The sequence below is a fragment of the Thalassophryne amazonica genome, chromosome 21 (assembly GCF_902500255.1).
Source record: "Thalassophryne amazonica chromosome 21, fThaAma1.1, whole genome shotgun sequence".
Classification (NCBI taxonomy): Eukaryota; Metazoa; Chordata; class Actinopteri; order Batrachoidiformes; family Batrachoididae; genus Thalassophryne; species Thalassophryne amazonica.
This window is the reverse complement of record NC_047123.1, coordinates 36712238-36736613: the sequence shown is the minus strand read 5'-3', so window position 1 is coordinate 36736613 and position 24376 is coordinate 36712238. Positions and strand designations below refer to the sequence as shown.

The following is a 24376-nucleotide window of genomic DNA, read 5'->3' as shown; positions in this document are numbered from 1 at the left end:
TTCTGTGTCAGTGCTGACTGAGTGCACCTGAGGTGAATCGCTCCTCTGCAGAGAATGTTTGGGGCCACAGCAACTGTAGTGCATGAAAATGTCCATATCTGATTTTGTGAGCGTTCATCTCACTAACTGGGAATTCACACCAACTCCAGCTTTTCTTTGTTCTCGTGAATCGTGAAAAATTTCTTCCAAACTCTATCTTGGTCATGATGAGCCTCAGGTGGTCCAACAATGATATTATTTATTAACAGCACAACTCTTTCATCTCTAATGATGCTGCTCGGGAGGACACGTGACTCTCACTGGCATCACTGAATTAACTAAAATCTAAAGCCTGAAATCTAACGTGCAAAATGCAGCAAAATCAAACTATGTACAAAGATACTGGGAAACGTCTTAAAACTACTTAAAAGGATCCTGATTAAAATCCATGACACCATCAAGAGAGAAAAACTAAGATTTCCGGAACACAGGTTTTATGGTTTCTATTCATTCTGTCGTTTATTCTAAAAAAAATTAGTCACAGAAATTTTCTAGACTATAAGCTGCAAAAGCTGTGCCAGCCACACTGGTCAAAAAAAATGTCATCATAAAGAGGGGGGAAAAAAAGCATAAAAGTCATTTATTTCAAAGCATATTTCACAAGAATTCAAGAATAAACATTTTGTAATAATCTGGAAAGCCTTTTCAGTCACATATTAGCCAACAAAAGGGGGGCTAAGTATCTTAAAATGTTGTGTTTCTTGTTTCCACTGTGCTGAAAACGTACCAAACTGTGATTTTTGTGTTCCACTACATCGCTATTCTTTGACATATAAGTCACAGGACTTCCCAAACTAGTAAAAAAAAAAAAAAAAAGTGACCAGCAGTCTGGAAAACAGTTTACATTTTGGCTCTGTCCCTAAACAAAGATCCATGACAAAAATATAGCAGCGCCTACTCCTGTTCTGACCAAACATTTTCATTTTCAGCTTTTCTGCTGGTTTTATGGTTGATACTACTGACTTGCTAAAAATCAGTGTGGAGGCATTAAGATCACAGCAGGGACAAATGTCTTACACAGGCTCATCTCTGCACCCCTCTGTCCATCTGTCTCTCTTTCAGTCTATTTTTTTATCCTCCAGTGTTTGCCTTCTTTTAAGCTTCAGATCTCTGCACTGATGTCAAAGCGAGTATCAATCTGGGGGATCTGGTCAAAAGTGGGCGGATCCAGACGACATTTCTCCCATTGTGTGCATTTCTCAGATTCTCTACCTTCTGTCTCTCGTAAATGTTTTCCCTCCCTTTCTCGTGCATTTTATACTCTGCATCTCAGTGTCGTGTCCTTGAATGCTGGCAGTGGGTGGAATGATGCCCTTGCAGACAGCTCAAAGAGGATAACAGACGTGGGAACACCTGTGCTGGATAACACTTCCCTGTCTTCCACAAAACCATTTCATCATGATTTAAATAATAAGCTGCTTCTTGTCGGCACTAAACAGGCAAAAATGCCATTAGGAGAATCTGGTTGCATGGACCCGTTCAATGCAGATCAAAATGTAAAACTTTTTAAAATGACAATTATACATTTAGCCTTACCTTAGTCTTCTTCTTCTGTTACAGCTCTCCGCAGAGTGCTAATAAGTCAAGTGTAGAGTAGCAGCTCGCTCTGCAAGACCCTGCCCCTCTTCCGCAGTTGACTTGCACTCCCTCTCAGAGGATGACAGCTAAGGTCAGGCTAAAATTTTAAAAACTTAATTTACATATCAGAAGGTAAATGTCCGCAAATTTAGCTCTGCATTAAAGCAGTTCATGCAACTGAGCACTTCTAATGAGGTTTTTTCCTGTTCAGTAGTAACAAGAAGCAACTTTCTCCAAATTGAAAATGCCCAATCCAGTATATCATCCAGCTGTTTACCTTCTGTTTGCTACTGAGGTGTTTGCTTTCTAAAGAATGTGCAGATTAAAGGTTGTAATTTCCTGGAATTTTCATTGATTTTTTTCCAGGCTGTGAACAGCATGAAATCATCATCAAAAAAAAAAAAAAAAAAAATGCATCCCTGTGTGTACGAACCTCTCTGTGCGTTCACCACTCTGCAGGTTGAAGAGCAGTGATGGGACAATCTTGTCCATGTGCTGAGGGTCCCAGATGTTGGCTTGCAGCTCATCATTCACAGTCTTCCTCACCACACCCTGCAGGCCTCTTATGCCGGCCATCCGGATCCTAGAGGCAACAATCACTCATTCAGCAACAAACCAGTCAGTCACGACTGTATTGGCAAAATGTCATTAAGATATTCATAGCGGCAACTACAAAGAGACGCTGGCTGTTGCCTTTTTTTTTTTTTTGCATGAGCCTTTTTTTCGAGTTAAAACTAATCAAGGAGAAGCCCAGCAGACAATGCAGTTCAGCAATAACTATGATTCTGATGCTTCCGAAGTGACTGTCACCACATGCTCAATCTAACACATTTAGAAATAATTTGATTGATGACAATCTAAAAGCAACACAGCATAATATATTTAGAAACATTTTTCTCTGCATCCATCAGCAGTCGGCCGTTCCATTTATTTCTGGCAGGCAAAATATAACTGTTCAAAGACGCTGCTGTGAATATTTTCAGCAGAAGATTTGGCATTTAAAGGATTTAATTTTCTGTCAGAGGAAAATAAAGGACGTGTCGAGGGCCAGCCTAAAAGATAAGAGATGAAAGCAGTCTATAAAAAGAAGCAGTTTAATAAATCCGCCTCCTGCCGAATCAAACATTTGTCCTCTCACTTGGTGCGGATGTCCGGATCCTCATAGCTGGAGTGACACATCTCACTGAAGCGTGACACAAAGAAGTCATAACTGCGGTGGTACGAAGGTGTGTCCTCCTCTATGTTGGCAAATTTGACAAACTGTGAAAGGATGAGAGCAGAGGAGGGGAAAAAGAAGACAAATGTACACATTAACTGGAGATGTGATCTACAATCATAAATGTGCTCGTTTGTTAATCTAATGACAATAAAGGCATTAAATTCCAACAACAACTTTCTGAATCATCCTAAATCCTTGTGGCAAACATTTTAATTAATAATCAATCCACAGCAACATCTCATTAGGAGTAAAAAGATCATACAGGGAGGGGGGCACTCCCACTGGGTCAGAAAATGTCAACGGTTTAAACGCACTGACATTTAGTTTCAAAACACCCTCCAATTAGCCAGTTACAGGAGGAATTTTCTTTGGAAACATGACAGAAAAAAAAAATCTACCTGCAGTGGGAAGTATATTAGCAACATTCATTAACAATATATCATTGAAATGAAATTAAAAAAAACATGATGGGCCAATGTAATACGTTTAAATGCAAGATTAAAAACATTGCAGCATGCATTCCACAATCCATTTCCTGTGAACAAAATGAGCACTTTGACTGGTGCTGAAAATAAATGAAGTGCCCTTGAGCAAATTAAATGAAGTGAAGCAGTAAATGCTTCTTGGAAGCAGCTGAGCTGTATCAGCTGCTGCAGTAAAATACTGCATTTACCTGGAAGCAGACAGGATTACTGGCAGGAGGATGACCCACTATTAGTGCACAGCAAATTATTAGACATTTGGCTTCTTCCTCCCCAAAGCACCTTACAGTTACGTCACAGATCAATGCCAGCAGCTTCCGGACAAGCTGCTGAGCTGCACAGCCACAGTAATATGAGGCTCAGTACCTTGTTCGTGGACACTAACACACAAATAAGAAGAAAAGCCAAACAGACAACCCGCTCAACCAACTGAGCAACATAACATCAAACAACAGGGTTGAAATGAAACTGAATATACGAGTATTACTGGTTCATAAATAAACTCAGGATTCCTGAATGGGATATTTGATCTCTGAGCAAATCCAAGCAAATTAACTGGACTCAAAGTTAATTAACAAAATGTTGGTGTGACTGGTTCCTTAGTCTTTTGTTAAAGTACCGGTGACCCTGCAGAAACAGACTCGTGCTGGTGGGTTGAGGTGGCGGTTTGTGCAGTATCGAAGCCTCTGCGGAATGCGGTTTCTGACTTAACATAGTACAACAAAGTATCAAAAAGCTTGCAGCGTTTACCGACAGAATGCTGCACACTAGAGGTGAATGCCAAGCTTCCACTTTCATACTGTATGTCCTTGTAGTTGTCCTAAATACGCAACAATAACTGTGTGTAAGAGAGATTGATAGCGGAAAGATTATGAAGGAGAGGAAGGTGCGTCTCATCACTCTGTGCAGATGACTGCAGAGCTGTGCCAGTGAGGTCTGTGGCTAATCTCATTTCCTGTATGTATCCTCTGCTGACCCAGCTGATAACTGCTTCCAACATCAAGGAATGCCCGTCACTCCCTCTTGTTGTGATCTGTCTGCAGCACAATACTCCTCTTCATGCCAACACCTCCATATTTGTAGTACCCAGTAATATTTTTCAAAGTGTGTTTTGTCAAATTAGACGCATTTGTGATTCTGAATATGATTTTTAAACTCAAAACAAGGACTCTCAAATTTTTTTAAGATTCTTGTGACCAAGAATATTTACATTAGCAGTTTATTATAATTAGCATTAAAAATCTTTTGGGTATTAAGACATTTACTTATTTATTATTTATTTTTGTTTTTGGAATCTTGAGTAAATTACAACATCTGCTAATATAAGCAAGAGGGACGTCACTGTCATGTCCCACAGCAGCCTGTACTCAAGGCACTTGAAATGGAGCGATAGCGCCACCTGGTGGACATTTACCATTAATGCAGTTACAATAGATTTTCTGTCAAGCGCTGAACTTAAAATAATGTAATAGTGCTTCATATAGTTCAATAGTGTAGTTTGTAATAGTCATATGAAAATTTTGAGTAATAGCACACAAAACATCATGCATCCAATTTACAAAATCTATTGTACATAAGTAAATCCATGTATGACAAACCATTTCAGTGTTCACCAAAATTTCTGAAACCATTAATTAGTTCAGCAGCAGAAATGTAAGTATTTAAAAAAATAATTTGAAGTAATTTATTGAAAAATAATTTTGAATTGATCGACCTCCTCAAATACAAGGATTTGCTACTTTTCCTATTTAGTTGATATGCTTTCAAACAACTAAGACCTCTGTATCACTAAACTTTGAACAGGTTTTTAAAATTTTCTGAAAGTCATAGTTTAAACTAAATTTAGTTTGGTTGAATTAAAAACAATCTGACTTTAAAAAGTTTACAAAATGTTTAGGACTGATTTAAAGTCCATTTATGTGACTTTAAATGAGATTTATTACACTTTAAACTGGTTTAATATAGGCACAACAGTTTATATGGATCATAACTGGATCGATTAGAGATTTAAAAAGAAATTAATACCTGGTCTTGAAAAGTGGGAAAAAACACTACCTAGTACTTTCATGCTCTGTAAAAATAAATCCCTCTATTCTTAGTAATTAACACATGAATCAACAATGCCAATACCAGCTAACTGAAGACATCTTCATCACAATAGTTGTGTAAATCTGTTGTCATTTCGACACTTTTGTGGCACACAGATGATTGTTTGTGTTTTGCAATAATTGTTTACAAGGTCTAAAATATTTCAACATCCACTTTGTGGCACAATTCTACAAAATTATTTCAGCCAATAAAAGCTATAAAGCAAAGATGAACATGTGGCGATTTGAAATATGCTGCTGAGACAGAACTGACAAAAAAAAACAAAAAAAAACATTTTTATTTGCAGTAAACCACACAGGAGGAGGATCAGAGAGATTTTTGGTGTGCAGCGCATCGTCTTTAGACTTCACCGTCACAGCAGAACTATATATGTGATGAAGTAATCCTGGATACTTACAGAGTTTGTTCCCAGGATCTGCAGGCTGGGCTTGTCTGACTCGAGCAGCTTGCGCACCATCTTTAAGAAGCTCTCCACAAACAGGTTGATGCTCTGGCAGTGGCAGGCCATGAGCAGCTGGTCCAATGCTTCCATGGCAATTCTCACATATCTGAAAAATAACAGTTAATTAACCCTGCAAGTACCAGGCAACAGCACATTTTTAATGGAAGACAAAACAAATACGTTACTGTGTTACTGCAAACAGCCAAAATGTGATGACCTCCATCAATCCCACAAACTGCTGATGATGCAAACTAGCCTGAGCTAAAATGTAACACCTTTTCTGGCATCACTGGTGACTCTCCACCATGACTGTGTTTATGCAGTTGTTGTGCTTTACCTTTAATTGCCTTCACCACAAAGGTTACACCCCCCAGGCCCCACCCAATTAATTAAATTACATTTCCATAAAATTTGAAACAATGTGAGGACTTAAGTACACACAAAGCAGAGGAGTGGAAAGGAACAGAAGTCTCAGAAGAGTCACCATTTTTCTCACCCGTATCTGTGTCGAGCCACATCTCTTGACAGTCTCTCAGACAGGTATGCTCCGATACGGTCCAGCTTCTCTGGAGCTGACAGGGCGTAGAATGTCAGCTTCTCCATGTTGGCCTTCACCAGCCCATCCTGTAGAAAAGGAGAAAAGCACAGGCAGGACAAAATTATGCACCAGCACACACAGCTGCATGTCAGCAAATCCATCTCTTCAATTTAAAGGTTACTGTACTGACCCATGAAAGCAAAATTTACATGTGCAAAAATACAGAAGGCAATGAGATGAATACTGCAACTTTAAGCCCACAGTGCAGCTGCATGACATTTGCAGCATCAGCAATGTGCTACTGTTGCAGAGTAAACATGCAAAACCCCGTAAGGACCAAACGTGGCGGCTGACAAATGCACAGTTTGTCTGCATCCAGCCCAGAAGAAACCAAAATGTTTCCTTTTCTGTCAAATATTCCATGAAATGCTGGTGCAATGGTGCATATACACCTTCTAAACCCAAACTGTCAGACTTTAAACAGAGCTGACCTACTTCACGACTCTTCAGTCAGGTCACAGAAGAGCGAGCTACAAATATCTACAGTCTGAGAGATCTCATTCGTATTCTGAAAAGAGCTGAAACACGGAGGAGAAAGAGTCACACTTTAAGAGAACAGAAATTCAAGAAAAACTGCACAAGGCAACCTCTGATAAATGTCAAATCAGTCAAATTTATGGTGTTGTGATGGCGGCGTAAAGACCGACAACACTACTAACATGTTGGCAGAAAGTTTTTAAACACCCAAAGCTAGTATTACAGTTATAACGTACATACATCAGCATTACACACGACAGTGCACAAACCTTTGATGCAGCTGTTCAGGCTTTTGCGTCACATTAACCACTTTGGCTAACACTTTTTTCATATTTTTGCATGTCAAAATTATTTTGTGCCACTGATGTAAGCATAGCAATTTTGGCATTAAATAACAAAGCAGATTTGTATTTAGTCAAAGAATTTAAATGTAAGCATAAGTCTTTGGGAGATTAGAAGAGCATTCATCAGAATGGACCCCATGTCCAAAGTTCAAACACCTCCATTTTGTAATATTAAAATGTTTATAAAAAATTCTGGGCTGACACTTTTTGTATAGCTCTTACAAAATATTAGGAAATTTATTCTAATTTAAAGCCCACCTTTTCACATTTGAAAACAGATTAAATGAGTAAACTACCCATGCTGATATACTCCTACATTTCTTGATTCTCCTCCTTTATGTCTTCACCGTATCCAACATTTTCAATATATTTTGTAGAAATACACGTTTTTAACATCAAAGTCACCAGAAACATTTGCGCCGTCTCTCGAAATGTCAAGAGTCTGAACAAAAATCCCACTAATAATCAAACACACAAAAGTGGGCAAAACGTAAGTGCTATTATAATAATTATTATTAAGATAACTGTAGGAGATGGTGAAGTAGAATGTTCAAACACTGACACATTTTTCAGATAAGAATTTAAGTAAAGGCTTTTGCTCCCAAGCTGCTGACATCCTGGCACTTACAGAGGCAGTAATAGAAGCTTAGAGTCAAAATTAGAAACAGTTTTTGGGAGCACAGACATGCACGGGGAAATGAGGTCTGGCACGTCTCATCAATTCCAGCAGCGGCCACAGATGTGACAAGTGAGCTGCAGCATCAACACAAGCGGCATCGATGATGCGTTTTCTCTGAAACAAGTCTCCTCCACGTGTTGGACCTGACTTCACTGTTCTTAGGAATCATCGGTGTCAGATCCAAGAGATCGTGTTTGAGAGGAACCATTTGGTATGGTCAACACTCCGTTTGGTCTGTTTCAATGACACCACGGTCTATTTGCTCAGATAGTCTTGTTCATTTGTGAAGGACCACGATAAAGTTCAGGAGTGACAAGAACGTAAGCCAAAGCGATGGACCAGATATGAATTGGACATGTTACAGGAGCTTGCCTTGCTACGAAAAGACGTTGCAAAATGAGCCATAGGTTGATGAGTCAGTGAATCAGATAAAAAGAACTCGGAAAACCCAGAAAAACAGTGACGTATAAAGTGCTGAGTGAACCGCTTACACAGAGAAGAGCCCTTATCAGTATGCAGTAAAGTAGCTCTTCACCAAAACAACTTACAACTAAAACTAACAACTCCTCTTAAAAGACTCAAAGAATCATCAAAACGTTTTAAGAGTTTATCCAGCCACCAAATCTGCACATAAATGAAAACTATCATATAGAACAAAGTGCAAGTTCACACAGTTTCCTGTGGGTTTTTTAAGCACTCTTTCTGTCTAAGTTAATTTGTCACAGGATTATCAGTTGTCACCATCTGACATGAAAGCTGGTGTCTGAGTTTCTTACCTCTGGGTCTTCTGGGAAGATGTTGTCTACCAGTCTCTTGTAGCGAGGCCTGAGGGCCCCACAACAACCACAAACCCCTGAAGGACACACAATCAGAAGGGAGAAAAACAGATCATAAATTACAGTTAGAAATAAAAAATAAACAAGAAAAGCACTCTGAATGTTGTCAAATACTTTGATTCAGTTTAAAGTGATCGATCATGGTTATACATGTAGATACACTTTTGTTGGTGCTTTTCTTCTGTGTCTGTACTGATGTCTGGCTGAATGTTTTGCTGACGATAACAGAATTTCTACTACAACAAATAAGTCTTCCACAGCAGCTTAGACCCAGTCTGTTGAAGATGATTTTTTTTGCTTGTTTGTTTGTTTTTTTGGAGGTGGGGAGGGGGGATAGAAAAAAGTTCTCAATGGTGAAACATTCCTTTTAATGTTCTGTATCTTCCCATTTGTGTGGCTCCACCCCAAAATTTTATGAAATCTATTCCAGGCCCAACCCTATCCTTTCAATGTTTTACAAAAATCTGTTGGACCAACATGCACTATCTGCCAAATTAATTAATTTTTATTGTATTTATCATTATTATTTTAATAGACCAAAGCTTCTCGGCTATCCTGCTGTAGGTCTGTGAAAATAGTCAGCTGACAAGATCCGACATCACCATAAACAAAATGGGGCTTATTAATACCTGCAACCCACCAAAAACACTCAATACCACCATTTATAGGTCAGAAATCATGAATATCTCAGCCAGTCCATTGATATCAATCTAATATGGACTTCCAAAATCAATATACTGAACTGATATCCTCACTGGAGAAATGTTAATGGACATACGTATTACACTCAAATGGATGTTTTTTAATCTCTTCATTTGGCATGTGTCTTCAAGAAAGGGCACCAATGACATTACAGATACTTGTTAGCAACACAATGGCATATTTCTGTGTGAAATGTGCACTGCACTACCAGTCTAATTTGAAAAGTATCAACTGAACAGCTTTTGTAAATTCAGTCAAATTTATTAATTGGTAAATTCCTTAGTTTAAATTTTGAAGAAAAAAAATAAAGTTGCAAATTAAATAAGCAAATGAATAAAATGAGAAAATCTTTCCACTGTGCCCGTCTTAGAGCCATAGATGCTGAGTCTAATTTAAAAAGTTTCATTTGAGTACTTTTTGAAACTTCAGTCAAATTTAATCATTAGAAAATTTGCAATTAAGTGTAAACAAATGCAAAATTTGTACAAAAAAGTTCATCTTTGTACTGCACCAAGTGGTATAGAGTATATATAAAACCGTTTTTAATTATTATTCCTTGGTATTACGATATAACCATGGTGCACTTTTTGATTGGGGGTGTGGCAAAGGGAACTGTTCCATGGAGCATCTTAAAATATGAATATCAAATGCCAAAATTACTAAATGCTGGCCTGACAAGTGTCAGAGTTTGACACACTTTAGGACACGTACAACTCCTCGGGGCTCCTGGGAAACAAACTTGTTTGGCATCTCTGGCTGCTGTGCAGGAACAATGGTAGGTTTTATGTTCTTACATAAACAGGTGAAGGTCTGATCAAGAAATAATAATAATAATAATAAAAATCCCCACACTCAGAATGTAAAACAATTCAAAATAAATAAAATGTTAGCACAGAGTTTTGTTTTGATTTTTCTGATTTTGCATTGAAGAGACGGAGCAGTGAGTGCCGGATTCTGATTGGCTGACGAAATTCAGCAGTGATGAGTCATAAGGGGACTATGGAGGGAATGAGTGGAGGAGTAACCTCCAAAACAACATTTCAACAAGAATTACGACTGGAAAAATAAAGTGTCATAATTTTGTCAGCAACAGTCATGTTTCATGAGGTCAACCCGAAACTTCAAATGGAGATGTCTTCCCTTTCTTCCTACTTCTTAATATTCCTTTCTTCTCATCAGTTCTCCCTCAGAGAGGAAAAAAATGTTTATTCAGTGTTTGGTGTCAAAAAAGCGAACCCTTTTTTTCTTCCCCTTGAGGTCTTAAAAACCTATTCTGAGAACACATTAACAAGCTGACTGAATGCCCAATCACAGGGCCAGGAGTCAGTCTGCACTGTCCAAGTAGGAGACGATGGCTCTCATACAGATCAGGTCATTGATGCACCGTCACAAATGGAGAAAGCCCACTGACACCCCCACGCAATGGAAATTAAAAGTACACACAAGCTACGTGTCAAAACAGATTTGTGAATTACAAACAACAAATCACATACCGTACTTAAAATACAATGAATACTTTTCAAAAATGGTCTTTTTTGGTCTCCCTCTTAATTTTCCAAAATTCACACTCAGACTATGCAAGCGTGATAAATACAAGAAAACCTCATAAACATCTAACAAACATTTTCATGCAGTAAATCTCACGTTGCTGAGTTTCAAAATTCAGTTTTTGCTGACAGTCCACAAATAGATTTCCTTTACAATGATGAAAAGCCTTCAAACGATTACTCAAACATCTAAATACCTGACAGTTATTTTCCATTGCCTGGCTAACTGACAAAAGGATTGAGCTCTATAAATATATTTATCAAATGTGGTTGCAGCTTTTGTTAAAACTGTATTAGTCATTGTGTACTGTAGCTGCAAGAAGTTTTTTTTCAAGCCCAGGCAGTAATCCTACATTCACTACTTTTAAGGTACATTATCAATGACCTTCACTGATGAAGTGAAGGTCAGTCACTGTCAGTGCATGTACGAGGTCTTTCTAAAGCTTTTAACATTTTTTCTCACTTAAGGGCCACTGTGTGTCAAACTTCACTCAAGTGCGCGGCAGGAGCTCCATCTATTCAGAGAGCTGCTCCTCCATCACTTGGATCACTAAAGAGGCCTCTGCATCCTCTCTCCCTAATCCACGCAACCTCCCCTGCCTCCTCCTCCTCCTCCTCTCATTGTGGTCTCGGCCCGGGGCTTAAGTGTGGGAGTGGCCAATGAATTAATGAAAATGCTGCAGGTCCCCAGAGTCCAGAGAAAAGGGCGGAGCACAAAGAGTGACCGGGACGGATGAGAAGATGAAGCAGTGTGGTGAAGGTGGATTGTGAGGCAGTGAGTCACAGATTAGTGCTACTTATGGCATCTTCTGTCTTCAATCTGTCCTGTCCTCTCTGTCTGCACAGACAAGACAGTCAAAGACTCTCATGAGAAACAGACACACAACATTTATAAAACAGACAAAAATGTCACTTCCTTTTCCATTTCAAATCCAGGCTAATTTTAAACAGTTTAGTGGGCAAGAGCCCAACATGTGCTCCCACCCTCCCAGCAGGGGCAGCAAACTCACTCTCTCTCTCTCACGCACACACACAAATTATAATGTGCAGTTGTTCACATTTTTAATTTGGAAGGATTAATGTGGTACTGTTGATCAGGGGTGGTGGTCAAGTGGTTAGTGCGCTCGGTTTCAGTGCAGAAGGATTCCGGTGTCACAGACCGAACGGTCCCCCCTAAAAATCAGTCCACCCTGCCTTCACTGTGCATGCGTCATCAGCCACGGTTTACCGATTATCACCTCGTTTCTGCTTCAAACTGCCTCCAGTCATCATCTGTCTCAGTGACAGGTATCTGAAGCTTTTGTACAACAATCATTTCCACATAAATTGAGGATCATTTCATCATAAAAGACTGAGGAAGCGATCAGAGTGCTGCAGCTACACGGGCTGCTAGCTGTTGCGCTCACTGAGCGTCGTCATTTCAAAGCATCACAAAATATTGCCTCGTTTCTGCTTAAAACTGACTTCAGAATGATTTAAGAGGTTTTACTTTGTCATCTGATGGTTAATAATCCCTTTAATTCATTTGGTTGCTTTGAGTGAAGAGAGTCTGTCTTAGACGAGCAGCTGAGTGTTGTGTGGGCCGCTGAAGAGGAGGTACTGCTGGCCCACCACCACCAGTCGGCGCCCTGCTTGGAGTGCGGGCTTCAAGCATGAGAGGGCGCCGAGACAGAGAGTGACAGCTGTCACTCATTTACACCAGCTGTCACCAATCACCTGCAGCTCTACAAAAGCCGGATCATTACTCCACCTCCTCGCCGAGAAATCACCTACCGTTGAAGGTAAACCTCTCTGCAGTTTTGGTGCCGATCGCACAGTGAGTTTTTGATTGCCTTGCAGGCGTTCCTGGACCTTTCCTCAACTGGAGGCTGGGATTGCAGATCCAACAGGAGACGACGTACTTCTCTCCTCACGGATAAGTAGTATCAGGACCTGCACGTAGTTGTTTGGAGGTGGAGGTTTTCCCTCCTTGAAGATCTGTAGAAAAAGGATTACTGGGTGTGTGGATACACACTCATCATAACTGTTTTTGTCATCTTCTGCCAGCAGTACCAGGGTCTGCAACAGAAGACGGTGACCACCTGGGGACTCAGGACTTGGCGGCTCCGGTGTTCTTCAGGCCGTTGGTGGTGGAAGCTGTGTGGGTCCCGGCTCTCCGATCACCAGAGGTCTCCTATCTTCGAGCCTGCCCGCACGTCACCTTGTGTACAATTGGCATTATCTGTGTCTGTATTCAGTTGTGCGTTTCACAACATTAAATTGTTACTCTTTGTCTTATCCATTGTCCGTTCATTTGCGCCCCCTGTTGCGGGTCCGTGTTACGACCCTCTCCCAACACTGAGCTCCGAAATGATGCATGCGCAGTGGAAATAGGGCGGAACAATTTTTAGGGGGGGCCATTTGGTCTGCGACACTGGTTCAAACTCCACCCCTGCTACACTTCTCCATGCACTTTTTCTGATTTGGTGTTGAATTAAAAGGATTGCTTTTAACTTAAACTGCTAAGTATATGAGGAATAACTTAATAAATCCCTGTGATAGCACCCCCAACCCCCCATTGGAGTAAGTGGGTATACAACATGAATGAATGAATAAATACACTTAACAAAGCAAAGTGCAGGCAAAATAATTATTATAAAAAGACTGTAGACGATCAAATACCTCATTTATAATGTTTTTTTTCCGTTCAATATGTTGGCAGTTTGTGCACCGACTCGGTTTGAAGACGCATTTTGAGGCTGCACTCTGTGGAACCTGTATTTAGTACTGCATAGTAACTCATGCTGTTTGAACACATGAACTCGCCACTAATATCACACATACAGAACTGAAGAGACAGAATCGGGTATCAACACAAAACAGTCAGAGAGCAGGCCTGATAAAGTTTTCTCACAGTTATTATTAGCATTTCCAGTCAACCCTTCAATAACACGCTCTTGTGTATATTATCAACTCTGAGTAGTTAGACAACAGGCACCATTAAATTAATGGTCTGTCCGTGTCACTTGCAGGTCGTGAGTTTGACATGAGTCTGTCAGTATGCTGCGCAGGCCTTTCAAAAAAAAAAAAAAAAAATCAACAGAGAAACTGTGTTAGAATAAAGACAGAGTTGTTGCACAGATTGTTGTCAGCAGAGGGTTAATATGGAAACAGCTAATGAGACAGTGCAACAATGTGGGTGGACAAGAACTTGGATGACAGCGGTGTAAAGCACACACAGCAGGGGGTCTCACGACATCCACCCACTCTGCATGGTGAGCTGCAGGACACTGTCCTCCTCCACACACACACACACACACACACACACACACACACACACACACACACACACACACACACACACACACACACACACACACACACACACACACACACACACACACACACACACACATAAAAAAAGAGCAAACAACAATAGAACAAAAACACACTGAAACGTGGGATCTCTGCAGTGTAGCACGTATACATCCATCTGAAATTAATTTTAAATTTATGTTTACACCTGTGTGGTCAGAGCCTTCAAAACCAGCTCATTAACATGCTGCAGAACAAGGAAAGACGCCGTTAAACTAAGCAAACGTTAAAGTCTTTAACAGCTGATAATGATTTCACTGGCTTTAAAAAGTGGTATTTCCTCACATTTTCACAACAAACACCAAAACATGCTTATTAGAATGATGCAATAAAACAAAAATAAAGCTACAGAGATGAAAAAAATAAAATAAAATCAGATTTTTTTTTTTTTTAAGGATTACAATGATGTGCTACTTAAACGGCTCTAAACAAATAAAAATGTCGTTTGAACTGTATTTTAAACATACTTACGCTGCTTTTGAACTGGTTTATTTCAATGTAAATAACTGGACACCAGTTTTGATTTGAACTACACCAATTTTAAATTACCTGGCTAAACCAGTTAAAATCAACTAAATATGTTATGATTTCAGCTTCTGTTGAAAAGAAAGAAGCATTTGTAGGCATTAAAATGGTAACATTTAACAGGCGCCTTTTAAACAATCAGACATTTCAAATTCTAAATGAATAATAAAATATAATAGACAGAAGAATCGATCATGAGGGTAATGTTAGCTTCAGCCTTATTTTTATCTCTGCAACAACAGGCTGGTACATTAACAGATTACACACTCCATTTCCTCCTGTGTGGTAAATGGTTCCACATCACGGTGAGAGGGGGAGATTAAAAAAGAAAAAGGGAAAAATAAAGTCAATTCGGAGAGAAAGTGAGGAAAACTACACACAAGACATGTTTGGTCCTGACAACAAAAACACACCGACACAAATATGGTAGGTCTGACACATGAGCAATGTGAGGACGTTTTGTCATTTAATAGAATGAGATTTAGGTCAATACTGCAACACAAGAACTATGTTTAAAAGAAAAATATTTGTGTGATACACCTGCCGTCTCGAAGCTAAAAAAAGATCATAATCAGAGGAATAATTAGCATTATATACTTTGACGTCACCTTTGATATGATTCACGCAAGTTGCTCTCTTTTTGTTTTGGAGCAGTCTGGCGTACTTCAGTATTATCAGGAGTTTATGACATGATGACCACGTCCAATGTTTGCTTCAACAACCACACACACATAACGTCAAAGCACATCATGTCATTTTTCCATCATTTCTGCATATAATGTCAGCTTCAAAGCACACATTCTACCCACTGTGGTTAGCAGAGAGGACAAGCGGTCTGGTGTAACCAGCCACAAATCCTTATCCCTGTAACACGAGAGCCAATCGACACGCTACAAATCAAAACAGACACCAAGACTGGGATATGTACTATTTCTAATCACTCACCAACACACAAACCCAAACTGTTAGAATGCAGTGCGTTTTCTCAAAATTCATCAGCTCACCTCGACCAAAACAAAAAAAGGTGCCGACATAATGTGAGGTTTATAGCTGGCTGACGTAGAGCACCTTGAAATGACTCGTGCTGTGACTTGGCACTGTATAAATTGAAATGAGTGACAGGAAAATGATCATTAACTCTTCTAAAATTGCTTGGTTCAAGGTCAGTTTCTCAAATGGGAGGATTTGCTCCTTTTCAGTTTTATTTGCAATAAGGTGCTTCTGATTGATACCACGGGGGGTTTTGTTTTCTCTACACTGGTGGTCACGTCCCAGCACTTCTACAATTCTACTCACACCTGATTAAGCAAATGTGACGTCTGTCAACCCCTAAACTGACTCAACACATCGTAGCTGCAAGTAAAGCAGGTAAGGAAAGGTGAGGTTTGTAACCATTGTTCTACACAACAATAAATAGTTAAGACTGCTTTAGAGTAAGTTCAAGCAGCCTTTAAAACTAGTTAAAACAGGGTTAAATCATGTTAAGTCTCATGAGCTGGGATTAATCAAGTTAAATTATAGCTCAGCTGGTTACAAATAGTTCTACGTTAATCAAATATGAGTTTTAATAAGTCGTTATAAATCAGATCAGATTAATGTGGACTGTAACTAATTTGAACAAGTTACACAGAAATGAAAAACTGCCATTTGCCCAAAAACAACTAAATATATTTGGACCCTTATTTGGTCATAAGGAAATTTAAAGATGTTGAAATAGTTTGTGAAATATTTGTAATTGACAATTTTCTACCATCTGATCTGATCTTTTACTTTACTGATTCCTTTTGGAACATTATGCAACATATTAATAATGATAACGTTAATTAGCTGGAGCGTGACACTTGACCCCACTTTCAAGGACGTCTGGATTATCATCAGAAGCAGAACATTTACACATTAATATCTAAAACATGGCATAATCATTAAGATTAAGTCTAAGGCTAATATTAGTCCATCACAAATAATGGACTAATATTGGACTAACCCAAGTGGTTAATGCGCTTGGTTTCAGTGCAGAAGGTTCCGGGTTCAAATCCCACCACTGCCACATTTCTCCATGTAATGTGGAGTTGCGTCAGGAAAGGCATCCGGCATAAAACCCGTGCCAATTCAACATGCAGATCCACCTCGGATTTGCTGTGGCGACCCCGAGTGCAAACAAGGGAGCAGCCGAAGGGACTTACTTTACAAATAACAGCAGAGGTTAGGTGAATATACTACAATATAATGTTACCAACGCAAACATAACAGCAGGAAACTACATAATAGAAAAATAAAAATCGAGAACATAATTTACACCTACTGCCACCAATGAAAATATACATGATCAAAGCTGTGCCTCCTGGTAAGTGTCTCTGTGAACTACTGTGGTATCCTGAAAATAGTTCACATTCCCATCATGTGCTTTTGTGAGATGTTACAGTTTAGCAAGAAGTCTACTGCAGGAAACATCTGAGGACACATTTGGGGAATGTAGGAAAACAGGCTAGGATGGCTGCTTCACAATGCACACATGCACACATGAAACACACAGCGTGAGTACGACTGCATTCTTACCGTACATCGACTGAGATTTGGAGTGGATCCCTGTCAGCACGCGCGCTTCCTCAGGGCAGCTTCAGCCGTCAGACCCGCACAGTGCTGTGCATAAACCGCTCACTCTTAGATAAATGACTGCACGTGTGGTGGGAGCTGAAAAAGCCTATGATGATGTGCACCGTGATTCATGCGCAGCGGGTTCAGTGCGATGAATTACACACACATGCACGCACAAACAGGGGTCAGAAAGAAACGTGCTGTGATGCCCTTGGATTGTCTTGTTTGTCTTGAGCACGAGCGCTCCTTCTGAAGAGCGTAGTGAGGGTGCACAAATACGTGCACATAACCTCACAGCCCCTATAAGAGGGAGAGCGCACAGGCAAAGGGAGAAGACCTCCCTCCCACGCAATCTCCTTTCGTCACCTGTCTCCGCCCCCTAACAGCAACACCCCCCCCCCACCCCCAGTCATTAATCTTGCCATGCGCCCTGTCATACTTTCAGTATTTTATATTTATATTTTCTCTGATTTAAGCCCCCCCCTAAGGCTTCAAATAAACATTTCAGTTCAGCAGCCCCAGCAGCTGGTGCTCACATGCCACATTTTTTTTCTTCAAAGAAAGCAGTCTTTTTTTTTAATGCAAATAAATTGCAGAAGACTTCTGATTATATAATCGCACACTTATGTAACAACACACATTTTGTTTCCTTATTTTCTCCCAGCTTGGATTTTCCAAAACCAACACTCTTCTAAAACACAAAGGTGTCGGGCAGCCAGCCTGCCTCTCACAGATGGTGGAGATTCTCACCTGCCTGTTAAGGCAGCAACACATGAACAGAACGCATCACACCAATATACAATTTTATCTGTGTTGACTTAAAACATAGGTGACACATGTAAACCTTGATGTGATATTTGTATAAAAGTCTATTATGCACCAGTTTACAAGAAAACAAACAAAAATACAAACGAAGCTCTTAACCATCTCAGTGTAAATTTTTAGCACAGCTTGAGTCACAGGACTTGAGGGACAACCGTCCTACTTGTTCTATAGACAAAAAAAAAAAAGGGGGCCAGCAAAAACTTGACTGATTTCAGTTACTACAATATTTTCCGCTGATACATGTCCACTGAAACTGTGCCTATGTAGCCTCCAGCATGTAACATCACAGTCCAAGTGCTATATGTTATTTGACCAGTAGATGTCAAAATTCACTATTCATATTCAATATTCACCTTAAGCTACGGTCACATTAGCTAAACGACGACTTGGCATTCATTTTAAAAGGGGATGTTTTGCAGCAGCAAGAGGCAACGGTTGCTTTGCCACCAGCTAGGCGGGGCCAAATTTGACTAAGACTATTTTATGCAAATGCTGAGCAATGCAACACAGTGACTGCCAATCCAAGTAAATAGGCACCGTAAAGTCAGATGGTTGTTCACTTGTAGAAAATAATCCAGGATGGTGGAATACGCTCTGAAACACCTGCGTTTCTGTATAAATCTGTTTCTCATATATTTTGTAGAAGTCAGCAATAAATAAATACTTCTAAATCTAAAAACACTAACCAAATAACACCTCTGAACTGATTTACAACAATCTTATGGCAATACAGCGGGCATGCCGTGGGAATGCCCATCAAGTGATAAAGCCAACTGCTTGTCGTAGTCATTTGTAGCTAATGTGACCATAGCTTTAAAGCAATGAAGCTTGTGGTGAATTAAATGGCTACGAGGCTTGCTGAAGTATCACAGCCTCAATACAGAGAATTAATCTTGACATGCCAAATCTTCCACAAGATTCTACAAACTTATACTCTATTAGGATTGGGGGATATGGCCCAGAAAAATACCCCCCCGCCCCCAAATTTCATAATGCTGCTAATTTGAAGAGTACAAAGACTGAGGCTTGAAGAAACCACATCATTTACTATTTGAACTTTAGAGTAAATTATTAACAAAAGAACAGAATAACAATGTAAACATTCAACTGTGCAAAAAAAGTGTTGATCTGCCTTAAAGCAATACACCTTAGCCTGCCAGGTAACTTATCAGGGCAGCAAACATCTCACATACTTGTAGTGGTATAGCTGCAATCAGAATTGGGTGTGTAATTTCACATGAAAGCCAAAAACTGCAGACTGCTTATGGTCGCATTTAGTCTGTGTTCGTATAGCTTTTTTTTTTTTTTTTTTTTTAAACCTATCTGGCAGAAAAGCACTAGAAAAGCTCCATCTCTGTGCTTTCTTAAGTAAAAAAACACTCCTCATGGGATTTGTTTCTGGGACAATAAACAGCTAACTACTATCTTATAACGTGTATGCTGATAAAAGCTCACACCCTCAGCAAGAACAACACAGTGTCTGTACAATCTGCAATCACAGATTCTTTTGTTTCTGTGTTGCTGTGTTTTTGGACAGATTTCCTGTAACAAATCAGCTAACTGTCGACAATGACGTCAAAAACCACTTATAATTCAGATCAGTGGCAAAAACAAGCTGCTTCTGTGAGAAAGTTTTGCTCCGTCCGATTGGTTGCCTGAAAAGACACTGCAGTGAAGACGCAGTGTTTGTCTGAAAAGATCAGAGATTTTCTACTTAAAGCACTCAAAGCCGTCACACAAAAAAAAATCTGAACCAATCTGAAAGAAAGACACTGGCGGCTGTTTTTCCCTCAACTGCCACATGTGGCCCAATGAGCTCTGTGCTCATTCAGTGCGGGGGGGGGGGGGGGGGGGGGGGCATTATGCAGACACTGTGTGAAGCTGCTATGTGATAAGCTATTAGATCTAGTCCTCATCAAGTAAAACTGAGCAACGCTTATCACAATTGGCAGATGAGATCCTGGTTCGACAATATGATAAAGTATGTTGTTCACCTTTGTCCCAAAAGAAAGCCGAACACAAAGTCGTGTCGTGTTCTCTTGAGACGCAAACATACTAAAAAAGTAACCGTTACTGACTGCCACAATTATTTTTCCTGATTTCTTATAGTGTTTCTTAAAGCCAGAAAGTTGCCATTTGAAATGACTTTAGTTTTGTGTCATGTCTGTGATCTGCTTTTTTTCTACAAAATTAAACAACTGAATGAACATCCTCCGAGGCCGGTGATTCCATAATTTTTGCCAGGGGTTGTATAAAGTACAATGCATCGTCAAGTTCTGTGTTAACAATGTAGAGAAAATAACAAATTAGACCACTTTAACCAAAAAATAAACATCAACATTGCACTTGGCTGAACAATGTAATATTGTAACACTGTTGTCCAAACTGCTTTTCTACTTGTGCTGTGCAATGGAAGAAGTGTTCATGTTGTACTCTGAAACAGATCTACAGTAATTGTAGTAATATTATAGGGTGGCAGAACAACTCAATACTGTAACGGAAAATCCAAAGCATTCTCAGAGGCAGTACAGTTTATGGTACTTAAGTCAATACTGTTCGAGAACTCTGTGTCAATCGCTGTGTGTCTCAGTCTCACTCAAATAGTCTCAACACGCTAGAAAAAGACAATCACTTTTACAGGAATTCCCACAACAGCAGTTCCCATGATGTGAGGTGATATATTTTTGTAAGGCATAAAAGTAAAAGATGTAGAAGGCAACTTCTTCAGAAAAATGCTGTTTTCTGATCATGCAAGCGGTAAAGAGAAAGCTTTAGACAGATGACAGCGGAGGTGGTGATGTCACTTACCCGTGCCAGTGTGATGGTCCAGAACAGTATGACAGTCCAGTGCCAGCCTCGGAGAGGCCGGGACATCAGGCGCTGGCAAGGGCATGGCAGCCAAAAACAAAAAACTACACAACAGCCCACATACAAACACACACTCAAGCAATTACGACCACTTTAATATAGACAGACAAACCCGTTGGACCAAAATCTACATCAGTCACAGAGATGAACCACTGCAAACAAACTAAAAATCTCTTGCACAAACACAAATCACCAACAAGATGCAAATCATACACAATAATCTATAAAAAGCTGCTGAACCTTTACCCACAAAGCAGTTTTGCTGTGTTCAATTTAATTTCTTGACAGATCAGCTAAATGAAAAGTTGTTCTCTGTCAAACACCTCCAAAACTTGTACCACTTGGCTCCCATAAAACACTAAAATGTCAAAATCCACTTGTCTTCAACAGAGCCTGCAGAGCAAAGCTAACCTCCGAATAAAGTTTCACACAGGAACAAACTCACAAACTCTCCAAGGATCCACTCTGAACAGCAGCATTCACATCCCTGCCTCCAGACGCGTTGTTCATTTATGTTCTACACAGGCTGCTTGAGGGTATTAATGTAGAGATTAGTGGTAAATCCTTCCATAGGAGCTGTGCGTGCTCATGAATAAACATCTCACCAAGACAATGAATCTCACTATCCACCCATCGTTTCTCTGGGTGAGAGAGTACAACTGTGGGACAGCTATTCAGTCACTGCATGTGAGCTTCAAGGAATAGCCAATAGTGGCAAAACACTGGGTGAGTCATCTGTGTGAAATTTCACCAAACGTGCAATGGGCTTCAGGCACATGAATAAACACATGATAAACTGTTTCAGAAACAACCGCTTTTTCCCTGTCCTTAATAATTACATTTTAGATATTTGCAAACGCATTATGATTTGTCAAAGCTGAAATGTGACAATTCCAAATGATCATTGAAGATATCTGTAACTGTCCAATTCTATGGTACAAATTACAATCAGAGAAACGACTAATCAAGAAAATAACTGATCAATTAATCGATTATCAATATAATGTGTTGAAAATGCATTTAGAGGCGACCCAGGTGGCACACCACAATGTGTATTCTCAGTAATTCTCTGTATTATGAAATTTGCAGTAGATTATGTAGAGTATTGCAATATGTATTACATGGCAATGTACCGTGACAGAGTCATGGGACATGATGCTAAAAAGTGGACGGCTTGTGACCGGGATTCTAAAGTTCAAATTTGTGTTGAACCAGAAAGTCACAGTAAGGTCTTTAATTAATACCCCAGTTGTGAAGTTGAACAAAGTGGTAGCTCGCTCACATCAGTGTGTCAATGTAAAGCGCTTTGAGCATCTGCTTCAGATGGAAAAGTGCTACAGAAACTCCCATTTTTTTAATAAATAAAAATTAATTTATACAAACATATTATGGTGTGTGGTATCATGAGGTCCTCACTGATGCCCAGCCTTACATATTCACATTTCATTGTCAAAACTTTACTCAAGATGAATTTATAGGTATCTTAAATCAGAATCTGGATTTCGTTAAACGAGATAAAGCACCGTGCTGCCCACCTGTCATGTTGCTTTCTTGCCACAAGGTGACGCTATTGTTCCGAACTCACAGAGGCAGGGAGAACTCTGGAACTTCAGAGGCGCGGAGAGTCTCCAGCGGCGGCTTGAAAACTCAGGAAACCGGCTGGATTACGTTTGGCCTGTGGAAATAAGTATGTTAGCCCGTGCGCTACTAAACCAGGGCAAGTGCGAAACTATAAAAACACCTGAAAACCATTTTAACAGTAAATCAGACAGTAAAATGCTCATGTCTCACGAATTCTAGACAGAACACAAAAATAATGAGTTACCATTAATGTAATTTTAACACCGCCGATGCTAGCTAATATTACTGGTATTTCAGCTTTGTGTTCCCAGAACAACTTTTAGCTACTTTTTAAACAACTTTCACATAGCCATATGTTTTATGTTAACAAATACAACAAATGACACTCAACTACAGCCGTAATTTCAAAAAATATCACGTAATTCTAAGTCTAATCTCATAGCTAAACATGCTAAAAGAAGCCACATCACTTACCATGAACATCGTTAAAATTCTTAAAATGTGCGGCATCCAACCGCCTTCAGTAAACTTTAATAACGTTAAACTAACAATTAATTTAACTAAATATACCAGCGCGGATGAACTCGTTTGCTGTGTTAAAGGGTCGGAAGCACATTTCCGCCAAATAAAAAGGAAACTCCTATTTTCATCTCCTCGTCGGTCTTATGTATCCTTTTTTTTTTCTATTCATCTTTTCAAAAAGCTTACTTTTTTCTATCAAATATTTGGCATGTTGGATGTGAAATAAATGTAAAACCACGGAAGGATTTACGAAGAACCCCAGCAAAAACATAATAAAATGATTTACGAAACAAGACACCCCCCCCCAGCAAAAACATAATAAAATAAAATAAAATGATTTACAAAAAAAGACATCCCCCCAGCAAAAACATAATAAAATGATTTACGAAACAAGACAACCCCCCCCCAGCAAAAACATAATAAAATAAAATAAAATGATTTACAAAAAAAGACATCCCCCCAGCAAAAACATAATAAAATAAAATAAAATGATTTACGAAAAAAGACATCCCCCCAGCAAAAATAAAATGATTTACAAAAAAAGACATCCCCCCCCCAGCAAAAACATAATAAAATAAAATAAAATGATTTACAAAAAAAGACATCCCCCCAGCAAAAACATAATAAAATGATTTACGAAAAAAGACATCCCCCCCCAGCAAAAACATAATAAAATAAAATAAAATGATTTACGAAAAAAGACATCCCCCCAGCAAAAACATAATAAAATAAAATTTAAAAAATGATTTACGAAAAAAGACATCCCCCCCAGCAAAACATGAAAAAAAAAATCTGTCAAAAAAATTTAAATATGCTGACCGCCTTTTTAGATATAAGTTTTAAATGAAAACCAAGTCCGTTGGTGAAGGTAATGTCCAAGCAGGTTTTTGGTACCACTTAAGGGGACTAAACAACACTTTGGTGGCCATCAGAGGTTGGCAACTATAGCCAGGTAGGGGTCAATGAAGGATCCCAATCTGGAAGGAAAGGGTGCTTCTATAGACTGCAACAACTATAGGGGTATCACACTGCTCTCTGTGCTGGGCAAAGTGCT

At 39.4% G+C, this 24376-nt stretch overlaps 1 protein-coding gene across 3 annotated transcripts in view; it reads right to left on the bottom strand.

The window, feature by feature from the left end:
* Nucleotides 1-23432, bottom strand: part of LOC117503176 (protein EFR3 homolog B) — a 32128-nt gene extending 8696 nt beyond the window's left edge. The window contains exons 1-7 of one of the 3 annotated variants that reach the window (XM_034162371.1): nucleotides 23275-23432; nucleotides 22755-22894; nucleotides 8744-8820; nucleotides 6366-6493; nucleotides 5825-5975; nucleotides 2756-2877; nucleotides 2051-2200 (exon numbers count right to left, since the gene is read on the bottom strand). In XM_034162371.1, the coding sequence (XP_034018262.1) occupies nucleotides 2051-2200; nucleotides 2756-2877; nucleotides 5825-5975; nucleotides 6366-6493; nucleotides 8744-8820; nucleotides 22755-22761 (635 nt within the window). In that variant the 5' untranslated portion in view covers nucleotides 22762-22894; nucleotides 23275-23432. Of the gene's footprint in view, nucleotides 1-2050; nucleotides 2201-2755; nucleotides 2878-5824; nucleotides 5976-6365; nucleotides 6494-8743; nucleotides 8821-17487; nucleotides 17602-21159; nucleotides 21839-22754; nucleotides 22895-23274 lie in introns of those variants that run through there. The other 2 variants (XM_034162369.1, XM_034162370.1) reach the window with 2 other exon arrangements.
* Nucleotides 23433-24376: the final 944 nt, after the last annotated feature.